This window comes from Sceloporus undulatus, chromosome 1 (assembly GCF_019175285.1).
Source record: "Sceloporus undulatus isolate JIND9_A2432 ecotype Alabama chromosome 1, SceUnd_v1.1, whole genome shotgun sequence".
Taxonomy (NCBI): domain Eukaryota; kingdom Metazoa; phylum Chordata; class Lepidosauria; order Squamata; family Phrynosomatidae; genus Sceloporus; species Sceloporus undulatus.
The window spans coordinates 96,691,659-96,705,609 of record NC_056522.1 but is presented as its reverse complement, the minus strand read 5'-3'; the positions used below and the strand labels follow the sequence as shown (position 1 = coordinate 96,705,609).

The 13,951-nt window shown below is 39.8% G+C and overlaps 1 protein-coding gene across 5 annotated transcripts in view; it reads left to right on the top strand.

Annotated features, from left to right (window-relative positions):
- ENPP3 (ectonucleotide pyrophosphatase/phosphodiesterase 3) overlaps positions 1-6,874 on the top strand; it is an 81,003-nt gene extending 74,129 nt beyond the window's left edge. For all 5 annotated transcript variants that reach the window (XM_042447289.1, XM_042447275.1, XM_042447283.1 and 2 more), the window contains 2 exons: positions 3,903-4,059; positions 6,088-6,874. In XM_042447289.1, the coding sequence (XP_042303223.1) occupies positions 3,903-4,059; positions 6,088-6,261 (331 nt within the window). In that variant the 3' untranslated portion in view covers positions 6,262-6,874. The remainder of the gene's footprint in view (positions 1-3,902; positions 4,060-6,087) is intronic.
- The last annotated feature ends 7,077 nt before the right edge of the window (positions 6,875-13,951 follow it).

Below are 13,951 nucleotides of genomic sequence, written 5' to 3'. Positions count from 1 at the left end.
GACTTCCAAATGATTCTCCATCAGTCCCCCTTCCCAGTGGCATCACTTGAGCAGTGTGGATAGCACCAGGTGACACTATTAGAGGGACACCAAAATCACTATATCCATCTTTTTGTGCAGTGGTTTCAAAGTGATTTGAGCTTCTTTTGGGAAGAAGCTGAGATCTACTTCATTTGAGATTATAACTGTTTTAACTAGCCAGGCAGACACTCCCCTCAATCATAATAGGTGCTCAAACCCATGCTACTGCACCAGCCCTTTGAGGCAATCCTGTCTGGTGTAGTGGTCTGAGGTGGAAACCAGGGTTTGAATCTCTGCTTGCCCATGTAAACCCACTGGGTGATCTCTGGGCAAATCACACTCTCTCAGCCCCATAGGAAGGCAAGGGGAAACGCCCTCTGAACAATTTCTGCTAAGAAAACTCAATGATTAAAGTTACCATAAGTCAGAAATGTAGCATTTATGGTATGGGAGGAGGTCCATGGAGGTGACACCATGACTTACTACAATGGATGACACTAATTCTAGTGATGCCACTGCCCCTTCTAGTCAGTTTATAGGACCAATGCTAATTTATTGTTTAAAGCTATTTTACTCTTATCTCTCTGCTTAGCCCCCCTTTCCAGATTGGATATTCAAACACTGATTTAGGCACTGGCAGACTTGATTCAGATCAACAGTTATGAGCAAATGTAGAAACTAACTGGGGGTTGGAACATCAATCCATCCCCATTAATATAAAATTTGCTCTCACATTACCTTGTGGCTGCTGCAGTGGATATAGCTGCTGCATGTCTGTCTCCCCACTCCTTTTTCTCCTTTACACAGACTGCTATGGCTACAGTAGTAAGGAATTTTCTTTTTCCCTCTGTCTGCCACTTCTTCCTCAGTTCCTGGTAACTGGGATGTTGGGCAGAAAAGCTTTCTCAATGGTTTATGATGTCATTGGGCACAATAGGAAAATGAAATTTTCCAGTCTCATAGGTGTTGGGAAAGGCAATAGGAACAGAAAAAGAGAAGAGGTATGAGGTAACACAAATACACACACATACATGCACACACATACCAGAATTTGCTTCCTTTTTTCCTTGCACCAGCAAAATCACCAGTGATCCAGAGCAGTTGCAGTTAACAGTGGAATTGCAGTTGGCAATTGAGTAGAGCAGAAGAAGTATTAATATCAGACCAATTTCAGTGACAGAGGTTAATTCAAGGGTTGTAAAATGATAGGGTTCTAATGCTTATAAATCATTACAATCAGAACCATGAATGTTACTATCCAAAGAGAAGTAGAAGCTGACAACAACAAAAAGGAAGAACAAGAGACCTCTTCCACAAGATATGGGGATTCAAAGAGAAATTTATACCAAGGGTGGGGATATGCTACGATCAGAATAGAAGCATAATACATAGTCATGATGAATTTTTTTATAAATAGAGACAATACACAGAAGAGCTATATAAAAATTCAAAAGGCTGAATGACACATGGAAAGAAGAAATGTACAAACCCCAATTATGGAAAGTGAAGTGAAAGTCGCACTCAGTTGAAAGAACAAATCACCAGGAAGAAACAACATACCAATAGAACTGCTACAATCCACAGAGACAGGATCAAGTTTAGTTCTAACAAAAGATTTAGTTCTGTCAAAAAATAGGGAAAACAAAGCAGTGGCCCAGATTGGAAGCAATTGATATACATTCCTATCCACAAAAAAAGGAGACACAAAAATTTGCAGTACAGCATGCCCGTGTTGTATGCAGGCTTGCCATATGTGGATTTGAGGTTACGCGGACAGCAAGCCCTCATAAGGTGAATGGGGCATGTACCCACACCACACGCTGCAGGGACGCACCCCATTCAAATGAACGGGGCTTCATCATAGGTGGAATTTGCCTTATGCATGGGTGGTGGTCTGGTAAAGACTGTAATTACTGTAATTACAGAACTATTGCACTAATTTCTCATGCAAACAAAATCTTGCTCAAAATTCTGCAGCAAAGACTCCTGTCATATATGGAGTGTGAAATCCCAGAGGTGCAAGCTGGTTTCAGAAAAGGAAGACGTACTAGGGATCACATTGCAAACATATAATGGATAATGGAGGGGCACGAGGGAATTTCAGAAGAAAATCTGCATATGCTTTATTCACTACAGCAAAGCCTTTGCATAGATCATGAAAGTAACAACAACAACAATAATAATAAGGATTAATTTATAGCCTGCCCAATCACATAGAATCAGGGCGGGTTGCAACAATAAAGAAATACAACAATAGGAAACTACAATACAATACAAATCAATTAAAGGTCAAATAAAATACAAGATTGCAGAATAAATATAAAAAAATACAGCAAACATAATCCAAAATTCAAAGAATAGCAATGCAAAGCACAAAATCCAAAATACATAGCTTAATAATAAATAAAGTATAACATAACATATTAATCTAAATAACAATTTCTGACTCTCCCCTCGTAATCAAAAAAGAATATACAATACAATATAAAACACAGGACAACAATAATACAATAGTAATGGGACATTAGTCCCTTATACTTCCACCAGCATTAACAAATAATAACATTCCTATCAATTTAAAATAAATGATTAAAACAGTTTAAAATCCAGTCAGATGCCGCACTCTGTCTCCGCATCTGCCTCCTTCTCAGTAGACTTTCATGGAGCTGTAGATGTGCCGGAGTGATGGTAATTGGAGTTAGCATTTGTAGAGCGCTGCTCTCCACCTCTGCCTCCTTCTCAACAAGTTCCAGGGAGGCTGCGTCCTTCAGCGTCACGCAGCTGGCCCTTGTTGGTGCTGGGGCCGGGGGGGGGCAAAACTCCAAGTCTGACTCCCTCTCAAGCTGGTGGAGGATGGTCTAGAGGAGAAAGCCAAGGCTTTTAAGACCTGGCCTCGGCTTCCCTCAGTGTCACACAGCTGGCCCTTGTTGGTGCTTGGGGCGGGGGTGGGGGAACTCCAGGTCTGACTCCCTCTCAAGCTGGTGGATCTTAGGGATGTATTAAAACGAGATCATCCTTAAAGATATATTAACTCCCCTCCCCATGTTATATAGTGTCAGTCTTCTACATAAAAATAAATGAATGAAATAAATCTATAACCTCACAGAAATAATCAACTGTATGTTTTGAATGATGAATAATGAACTGATGATACTGTCCGGGATGACTGAAGAAATGAAGTGGGCAGTGAATTAATCACAGACAGTAGTAGCAGACACAAATCCAATAAAGAAAGGAAGAAGCATTGTGAGTTTCGAACAGTTTGCCTTTGAAAATAATAAGCTCAAAGGTTTGTGATACTGGCATTCCTGGATTTGCTGTCTTCTTGGCCAGACTTGATGCCACATTTTTCAAGGATGGTTTGGACAGAGAGAAAGAATTTCTGCCACAATGTAGGAGGATGAATGAGATGACAGACTAGAGCTTCCTTCCAGTCACAGGGCTTTAATATCCTGTTAACCACAATGTGTTGTTTACAAGCTTTTATAAACATGTCAAAATCTGTACAAGCTTAGTCATGGCAAGATAACCTTGTCCAATGGACAGTTCAATGAGGAATGACCCTGGGCATTATGGGATAGGATGCTTTTGTCATGGATATTGATGATATTTTTTCAGTTCAAGCTAATGGGGAGTTTCTTGTTTCCTATTTGTCCATCCATCTGCCCTTCTATCCCTTTTTGGGTTGGAATAGAGAACAGCAGGGAAAGAAGGCAAGTCTTCTTGCCCCCTCCTGCCAGTAGTAGAATCCTAGGTGGAATCTTTGAATCCAAGCTACTAATTTGAATTCTTTCCATGGGGCAGAAGTTGGTCATTTCATTGAGCTGTCCTGACCTAAGTGAACTTAATTTTTTAAAATCCACAACAATATTCTTTTGCAGGCACATGACTGACATGCAGATTCCCATCCCAACCCATTACTTTATTGTGTTGACAAGCTGTGAGAATCAAACCAACACACCACTGAATTGCTCAGGCACATTGCAAGTCTTGTCTTTTATTCTTCCTCATCGTCCTGACAACTCTGAAAGCTGTGCTGTAAGTATGGCATCATTTCTGTTAGAAAAACAATCTGTTACATATGATACAGTTTTTACGGATCTGACTACTGAGAAAGGCCACAGAAATATTATTATTTAGATCACACAATAGGTTGTTTCACTTAATGACTTTTTTTAATTCAAGGTCTGTTATATTTAGCTGAAGTGCTTTGAAAGAGAGATATTTTGAATGGTGATGGGGGAAAAGCTCCCATAGAATTGAATTCTATTACTCAGTTTTAATTTTAAAAGACGGTAACTGGTAGCTGAGAGCCAGTGTGGTATAGTGGTTTGAGTGCTGGACTACAACTCTGGAGACCAGGGTTCAAATCCCCACCCAGCCATGGAAACCCACTGGATGACTGTGGGCAAGTCACACTTTTTCAGTCTCAGAAGGAGGCAAAAGAAAAAACCCTCTGAACAAATTTTGTCAAGAAAGCTCTGTGATAGGTTCACCATAAGCCAGAAATAATTTATGGATCACCTTAGGATTGCCATAAGTCAGAAATAACTTGAAAGCATGGAGCAACAACAATTGGTAGCTGTTGTAACATAGTGAACAAGATACTAAGCTACAAACCAGAATTCCCTGATTCAAATCTCACCTTTTCCAGAACCCAGCAAATAGCCTTTGGCAAAGCGTTTCCTAGACATTTCTCTCCATCTGCAACTAATAATATTGACCTTGCTAGATGGCTGTAAGGACTGAGCACTATCAATAAGGCCAATTTAATTTATACTGCATACATCAGTTCAAAATTCTCTCCTGCCGTTAGTGTTGATGTGTGAAAGTCAGAAACATAATTTTCAGTGCGCACATAATCAGGTTTTAAATTTCATTCATGATCATGAGGGAAGAACAGATGGTGAGATTAGACACAAATCAACATTTCTTTGTTACTTGTGTTACCTGTTAACAGGTCTTATCTTACCTGAGATGCATGCCAGGCCTCATGTTCTGCCCAGAGTGGTATAGATGTTTAAATAGCTTTTACATATCTTTATGGAGGATGTTGGGGGGAAATGGCAGGGGGATGGACAGGTAACACAAAGAGGAGCTTAAGCACTTCCTTGACATCATGCACCTCTAAGTTTGGTTGCAGGACAATATAAGATGCTGATATGTGGGTATGTGTGGGGAAATGTTATCTGCCATGCTCCTTGGAGTGGGTATGGTGATTGCTGGACTGGCAAAAATAATTTTTATTGCTTTAGTGTTCAGTCATCAAACCTGAGAAAGCATCTTGAATGGTCACTGAAAGCCCTTGAAAATGTATCTGGGATTCTGGTTTTGTGGGTTTGTAAAGCACCTGACACATTATTCTTAATACATGGATATAATGCTTGGCAAAGTGGATAGCAGTAGGATGAGGAAGACCACTTTACAGTAAGATTAATTCATTCAAGGAAGTCATAGCCCTGAGTTTGCAAGACCTGGTGGTTAGGAGGTCATGGAGGTCTCTCATTCAAAGGGTTACTATAAGATGAAGTCTGGTGGCAAATAACATAAAAAAGCCTTAAGCCTTCTGAAGTAGCCAATTTAAAAACTCTTCTTCTGATAAATATAAATTGTGTTCTTTAATTTTCTTATCACATCTTTTTCAAGGTATGGGATGAAAAACTGTTTAATTGTTCTTGACATATACTGGGTCTTGGAAAAACTAGGATTGACCATCCCTGTTCATTGAAAGAAAAAATTAACTAGCACATTGCACAGCTAGATGACATTGTGGTGGTAAATCTACTCTAGAATTTAGTTTTAACTTTAAAGAAGCTGTCCAAAGTGCTGAAACCTGTGCCCAAATGAGATTCAGGACTTTGGAGAGATCCATTGCCATGAGGGTAAAGTAGCGAGCAAGCTCTGGGAATAAAGTCTACAACCAATGAATGTCTGGTGCTCAGATGCTGCATTACAGAGTTATAGTAATTTCCTAGGAAAGAAATGAAAGGCAGCTAAATGCTGAACGTCTTTACACTCCTACTCTTAAACTATTTCATTGAATTTCATGTTTATTTGTTTTACCAGGAAAACCTGCCTGAGTACCTGTGGGTAGAAGAGAGAATGCAGGCACATGCAGCACGGGTCCGTGATGTAGAGCTGCTGACAGGTCTGGATTTTTACCAAGGGAGAAATCAACCTCTGCCTGAAATTCTGCAACTGAAGACATTTCTGCCCACCTTTGAAACTCTTATTTACTGAATGTGTGTGTATGCATGGGTGTGCGTGCAAGTGGAATTTACTAGGAAAAGTAATATCTTGTGGGACCAGTCCAAAGGCATTGTTAAACCATTCCTTCATTCCCTCTTTAATAGTGTTTTGTGGAAAGAAAAAAGATGGAAGATGTAGTCAGCAGATATGGGAGGGTTACATGTGGATGATAATGATATCTGTGAAATGAACGTGCAAGGCAATTGCACAATTAAAACGTAATCTTGAAAACACACTGAATTAAAATAAGTATCTTTTTGTTAGCTCAAAGAATCCATTAGATTCATAAATCAATTTCTGATCATTAGTTTATTAGGACAGAAAAAGAAGTACAGAGGAAAAAATTGTTCACCAATCCTCACCATCCAAATCCCATTTTCTGCATGTATCCTCCAGTTTGTTTCCTCTCACCCCCCCCCACCTTCCCCTCCCCCTCCTTCCCCTTTATGTTTCATAAGACCAGGACTTCTGACCACATGAAACTATTAGCATATACAAAATAACACAGAGATTGCAAGACTGTTGTACATTTTTAAAAAAGCATAATGTATAATAAAGGCAGCTGGAATTACAAACAATAATAAATGTTTGTATAATTTTTACAGCTTCTGGCATTGTTGTTGTTGTTACACGTAAGGAGAAAACTGGGGGAAGAAGCTTCTCTTCTTCCTGGGATTTGTAAGGGCAACTAGAATGTGCCCAGGCAAAGCCTTGCAGTTGAATATTGGCTGTGAAGGAAATGTACCCAGGAGCCCCCCTCCAGCTTCTCTGTCACATCCAAAGAGTATTTGGGGGGAAAAAGAAGCAGCCTCCACTTCCTAAGCAATGGTGTAAGTGTGGTGACTTAAACTTGCATTTTGTCAATATGTGTATTGGATCTCAACTCCAATCTCTTGTTCTTTGTTTAATCTAAAAGCATAGATTCATGCAGCCCTCCAGATATTCTCAGACTACAGATCCAATCAGCCATAGCCAGCAAAGCCGAGAGTAAGGAAAGCTAGCAATTGTACTCCAACATCTGAAGGTTGCACAGTTCCCATTCCTGGGCAAAAGCCACCCATTTCTTCTTTATCTGATTTTTAAAAAGGATGTGTGGTGACTGAAGCATTCTGGATCAATAGGGATTCAGTAAATTAGGTTGCCTGTCACATTTAAGATAATACAATTTAAGGGTTTTTTGGTTTTTTTTAAAAAAAAATACTTTGGTTTATGGTGTCTGCTGTTTTGTGGATCACTTTTGGCTCCACTGATTTGTGGATTGCTAAAGTAATTGTAACATCTGAAGACTGCACAGTTCCCATCCCTGGGCAAAAGCCACCGATTGCTTGGACCATATCCTAATTTCACAAACAAGCAATCTCTTTTCATAAATAAACTATGTACCTGTGTAACCACAAAGTGTTAGATTTTCCTGAATACCTTCATGGCCATTGAATAACAAATATATTTAATTTAATTCACAATAAGAATGGCATAGCTGGTGTGTGACTGGAATATATATTGTATATATACAACTCAGGAGACCAGAGTTCAAATCCTACTCATCCATGGAAACCCACTGGGTGACCCACTGGGTCAATCACACTCTCTCAGCCTTAGAGGAAGGCAAAAGCAAACCCACCTCTGAACAAATACTGGCAAGAAAACGCCATTATAGGTTCACCTTATAGTCACTATAAGCTGGAAATGTCTGCAAGGTACACACATACACAAAACTCCCTCATAAAAACTGTAATTTTGGTGAATAATAATAATAATAATAATAATAATAATAAGTTTATTTGTATTTTCCACCTTCTCCCAACGGATCGAAGTGGGATTACAATTAAAAAATCTCTATACAGGCAATCATGTCTAAAATACATATCATAAAAACATCACAAAGTATAAAAATTTCACAATTAAATTTACAATTTAATCTTATGCTTTCCTACTCAAAAGTATATTTCATTGTGTTCTTGCTTCCAGGCTGAGTTGCAACCTTAAACTGAAACCTGGTAATTTCCAGTTGACAGTCTTTTTGTATATATGTTTGTTCATGTGAAGTTACTCTTTATAACAGCAGTTGACATTTAGTTGACCTTGCCAACCCAAATGGAAACATTTGGGAATTTCTTAATAAGGTTTCAGTCTGGACTGTTTAGTCACAAAAACTGGACTTAATACTGCCTTACTTGACTACAGTTGTCCAGCTACTTGGCTGAATTCTGTTTGGCAAAAGGCTTCTTTTTCTGGGAGTGTGATTGAATATGGATCTTTCATAAAATTTGAATTTCCCGAAAGGAAAAATTAGGTAACAACTGACAACTTCACACACTTGGATTACTGTAATTGCTTTCTGAAAATACCTCAATTCAATATGCATTTTCTTATTCAATAGCAGTGGGCTATAGAATCAGTCCTTCCAATGACATTTCGAATATTATATTAATTAACCTTGACAACCTGACCATTGCCAAAACATGAACCTCCCAATAGTCATAATCCCATGTAAGTATTTCTGGTATTTTTTGAACATAATTATATTTATTAGTTACATTTAGATCTTGTCTTTCCACACATACATGGTTGTCCCAGTCCCAGTCCTAACCACAGTAACACACCTGCCTTTTTTTAAAGGTCAAAAATGTTATGTCTGTTCAGTGATGTGATCTACAAAAATATTCCAGGCCAACATCTGGCCTAAAAGCAAACAAACATGCAGCAAAGTCTCTTTCAAACCATCCATCAACATTTACCAGTGGATTTTAAAAGCATTGTTGGTGGAATGTCAAGTGGACTTCAGAAGAAGCCATGTACTTCAGAAGGACAAGAGTAGGACAGTGCCTGTGTCCAGTAAGAGAGCCCGGATTATAAAATCTGTTGATACTTTGCCCTAGAAAACTTGCCTTTCCTGAACTAGCTAGCTAGACAGACAGATATAAGGGATGGGAAACACCACATTTTGGACTTTGACTACCAGCAGCCCCATCCAGCATGGCAAATAGGAATTGGGAGAGTTAATACTGAAAGATCTAGAGAACACAGTTTTCCTATTCTGACACAGGTAATGTTGCCTATATGCTTTGTGAAAACCATGGGCTTTCCTACATTCACAGTCACTGACCATCATGTCAAAATTCCCTTCCCACTAAATTCCACAAGTCTGTCTAGTCATGCTGAATTACTCTAGACATGTCTGCATTTCAGATGAGCTGGATGGAAACTTTGTGAATGGTCTTTCTGACTACCACAAGCAATGCTCTCTCTCTACCCTGTAGCCCTCAGCATGTATCTGGGATTTGGAGAGTGACATGGGTAGTATATAACTAGGCTGGGAGCAAGAGGAGAACTTCCTACAAGGTTAACCTAAATTGGGACACAAAAGGTTCCCATTTCTCAAAAGAATCTGTGGAAACTGGGATATCTAAAAATCCATATGTTATCTTGCAGGTAGGCTTATTGGGTACAGAAGGCTAGAAAAATTGTAGTCTCTTCATCTTTGGACTATATATTTACACAGTGTAACATGTATTCTGCTATTGAATGCTGCTGATTATCAAGAAGAATTGAAGACATCAATGGCAGCTAATAGGCTCCACCCATGCCAATAATTCCACTCCATGTTTTACCCATTGAAATTATATGGGGGATAGGATGCTTCACTCTGAATAGCTCTTTAGAGTTAAGAGAAAAGTCTGGAGTGGATCCATTACCCTACTGACATTGAATTTACCAGCTGCCACTAAAAGGTACTATGTTGTTCTGGCCAGTGATTGCTGTGCTCCTTAGGCAGCACCAAAAAGATATATAGGTGCAGTACAGACCACCAATAAGCAGCGTACCAACACTGGTATTAGGGTTAGGGAGCACGCACCATGTACATGCTCCCTAACCCTAATACGTGCTGGTGGCACGATAATGTCAGTGTCCTGTGTACATGGGTGCCACCATTATGATGTCACGCACCTGCTGTGTCCAAATGACGCGGCCCATGTGTGACGTCTTTGTGCTGCCCCAGGCCACTTATGGTGGCCTGGCTGTGGCACGAGGAGCAATATGTCAATACATCATTAGTCTGGAATTCCAGGAGAAAAGCCCTTAAATAGATGTATGTGTGTAGCAAGGGGGGGCATAATGCAGCTGATAAATGTAAAGGAAGGAAGACGGCAAAAACTGCATATTTAATCTCCTTGCAGTCACTATGAATGTTGGCTGATTAAGGTATATGACTGACAGACAACAAAAGCAAAGGGGTATGCCACTGTTACAGTGAATTTACACAGGAAATTGAAAGGGAGCATAAAAGAAAGAAGGTAGGGGAAATGATGGATACGCACTGATTATACCACTGTGCTCTACTGAAGTTGAAAATAGGAGGTAAGGCAGGAACTATTGTGAAACTAAATAATTTTTAGCTTTAGTAATGTATTTTCCCCCCTTAAATAAAACCTCCTTAATTCACCCTGAACCTGGACTCCTCCCAGTTACTACTGGTATATATTGGTACACACAGTCCAAAAGCTATGCAAGCTTCTTGCAAAACTAATTTTCCCATTTGAAGTATTGCTAACAGCTGGTGCAGACCTTCCAGTGCCTCCACTTGTTCTTTGGATAACAAAGGGTCTTTTAAAAATAAAATAAAATAGAAAGTGAACTAGAAGGGATTTTCATTCACTTCCTTTTGTTAAAAATACTCCTCTGTGCTTAAAATGGTCCAGAGGAGCCAAATCAGGCCCAGAAATCCAGCCCATGCCTGCTATAGGGTGTTTGCTGATATTTGGGGGCATTTTTTTTAATTTATTTTTTGGAAATGAAGTGATGTAATAGGGATTCTAGAGAATTAGCAGGATGGAGTTTATATTCATGTATAAATTGTTCACCTCCTCTGAGCTAAAGCAGAATTAAGGGATTAATATCTGCCTGTAATTTTGTACAGCTAATATGTTATTGTGTATTGACTGGAGAAAGTTGGATTCAAATCCAACTTGGCTGCACAGTTTCAGAGCTTGAGAAAACTGCTTTTTAAGACTACAATTACCAATAATCCTTTCCTGTGAAGAAAATGAAATACTGGGTGTGAAAGAGAAACTTTGTTACTTGTTACAATCAACAAATCAATATGTGATCCAAAGGGTAGCAGTGTTTGCGGCAAAGGTTTCCAGGTTTAGAGCAAAGTTCACGGAGACCATCTAAGGGTAAGAATGTATAAAATGCTTTTGGTAATAACACCAATGGCTAATAAGCTCTCTTTCTTTGTTATTACAATGTGATCTATTTTATAAAGTAAGACATATGTCTTACGTTTAGGTATGTATTTTATTTATTTGGTTATTTTTAATGTTGATTCTGTAATTGTAATTGTATGAAAGCTTGGATGTTTTGTTTGCAATGGTCTTTGGATTAAGCAATAAACTATCTATCTATCTATCTATCTATCTATCTATCTATCTATCTATCGTTCATTTTTTGTTCATTCCAGTGATGCTGGTTGTGGATTTCTGATGCTGGATCTGATGCTGGCTGGAAGTTTCTGGGAGTCACTAAACTAACCAAGTTCTGCAAAAACAGGGCAACCTTGGGACATTGAGCACTTGTCTACACAAGGGGCAAAACTCCAAATGGACTTATGCCTCTGCAACCACCCTGGAGCCAGCCTGCAGGGACATTGGGTAGATTGTCTACACTACCCCACTGTTCCTGTGGAGTTTTGGGTCTGCCACCCCTGCTCCTGCCACTGCTACCTCTGCACACTTCTGATCCTGGCAGGTGCCACTATTTTTTATGCTCTGGAGTTTTTGCCTCATTTTACTCTTTCAGATGTCACCATTTAATGTCCTAGCCAGTTCCCAGCCTCAATGATGTGGTTTCCCCCTCCTGCTCCCTCAGCACTGCCATCTCCAGTGGCATGCATGTCACTTGCTCTGAGGCAAATGAGGCACTTGGCATCTGATCTGGGCACCTTATCTGGCTAGCCTGAAGACAGAGGCTCCTCCCTCCATAACTGTCATCCTCCGGCCTGTGAGGGAGTGAATAGGCTGGCCCAGCTCCACCAGGGCTAGCCTGAAGAAGAAGAGCCCTCCCTCTAGTCCATCTGCCTTGGTCCAGGCATCAGAGGGAGAGAAGAACCACTGGACCTCATCCCCTTTCCCTCCACCATTCCCTTCTCCTTTTGTGTCGTGTCTTTCAGATTGTAAGCCTGAGGGCAGGGAACCGTTTTATTAAAAATAATAATTGTAAGCTGCTCTGAGAGCCATTAGGGCTGAAGGGCAAGGTATAAATAACGTAAATAATAATAATAATAATAATAATAATAATAATAATAAGCAAGTGGCTCCAAGCTACCAGCACTGGTGCTGCAGAAGAACCTCAATGTTCATGTCCTCGAACTGGCTTGGACATTTAAATGGTGCTGCCTGTCAGATCAACCTCCAGAGAAAAATTTGGAGTGTAAAAATGTCACAAAAAGTTAACAGATCCCCAAATCTGGGGTTGATGGGCCATCTGTCATGTGGCCTTATTGCCCCAGATTAGGGGGGAAATGAGTTTTAAAAGATTTTAAAAGGTGCCTCCATTTAAAATACTGCAACAAACTAAGGTCAGTCCTGCTCAGTACTTGGAAGACTGCCAAGGAATACCAGGGCTGCTGGCTGTTTTTCAGAGGAAGGAATTGTCAAGACACCTCTGAGTATTTCTTGCCTAAGAAAACCCTATGAAATTCATGGGGTTACCATTAGTCAGGAGGCAACTTGAAGACATATACACACACAAGCAGGCATCATTTTATAGCCTCAGTTTTGCTCTGTATTTTTTGCCAGGTATTTCTACACTGCAAATACCTGTTGAATAACATTCTCATCCACACCTCATAAGACCTAGTGTAGAAACCTGGTGAAACCAAAATACATTTTTGAATAAGAAAATACTGAAGTGAGAGAAGAAGAGTTTTTTTAAAAAAAATCTAATCAACTGTATGCAAATTTGACACCATACAGTTAAATGTAGATATACATTAATGTTCTGTAATTTTTCAGGTGATGCAGAATAATAATGTGGAATAAAAGCAATCTAAGAAGCAAGCAGCCATCTGTCTGGAAGAAAAGGTGGACACTGTCTGTCTTGCAATGGAGTAAAGAGTTTGCTTCTGAGCATTCAGTTCTGTGGCCCAAAGAAAGTGCCAAGAAAAACTGTGTAGGTTTTTAAACAGGACTTCATAATATTTTCCATTAATTAACATCTGTGTCCTCAGAGACCACTATAGCCGGAATAAACAGGAACTGCTTATCTCTTTGTTTACAATGTATTAATGGCAATTGCTGTAGCTGGCTGGCAGCTGCTCAATTATAATCTCTTTCTCTCTCTTTAAGTGAAGTTGAATAGTGTGTTAAGTGTCCTACATTTTACGTCCTCTGCTTCTAGCATGGCTATTTTATTTCTCTATAAAATATTTTGAGACAAATAGCAAGATGAACTATCTCTTTTGATAAAACTGATGTGTACATTATCAGATATAGGGTTGCTATATCCCGGATTCTCCTGGGTCATTCACGGTTTTTAGCCATTTGTGAAGGGTTAGGAGCTCGTCCCAGCTCCTGCCACCTGAGTCCTGTGCCGCACTTTTAGCGCGGCAGTGGCAGCATGCGAGGCCTAGCTGCCATGCTAGGCCTTGCTGGCCTTGAGGGAAGTTCAGGGTGGGGCCTAC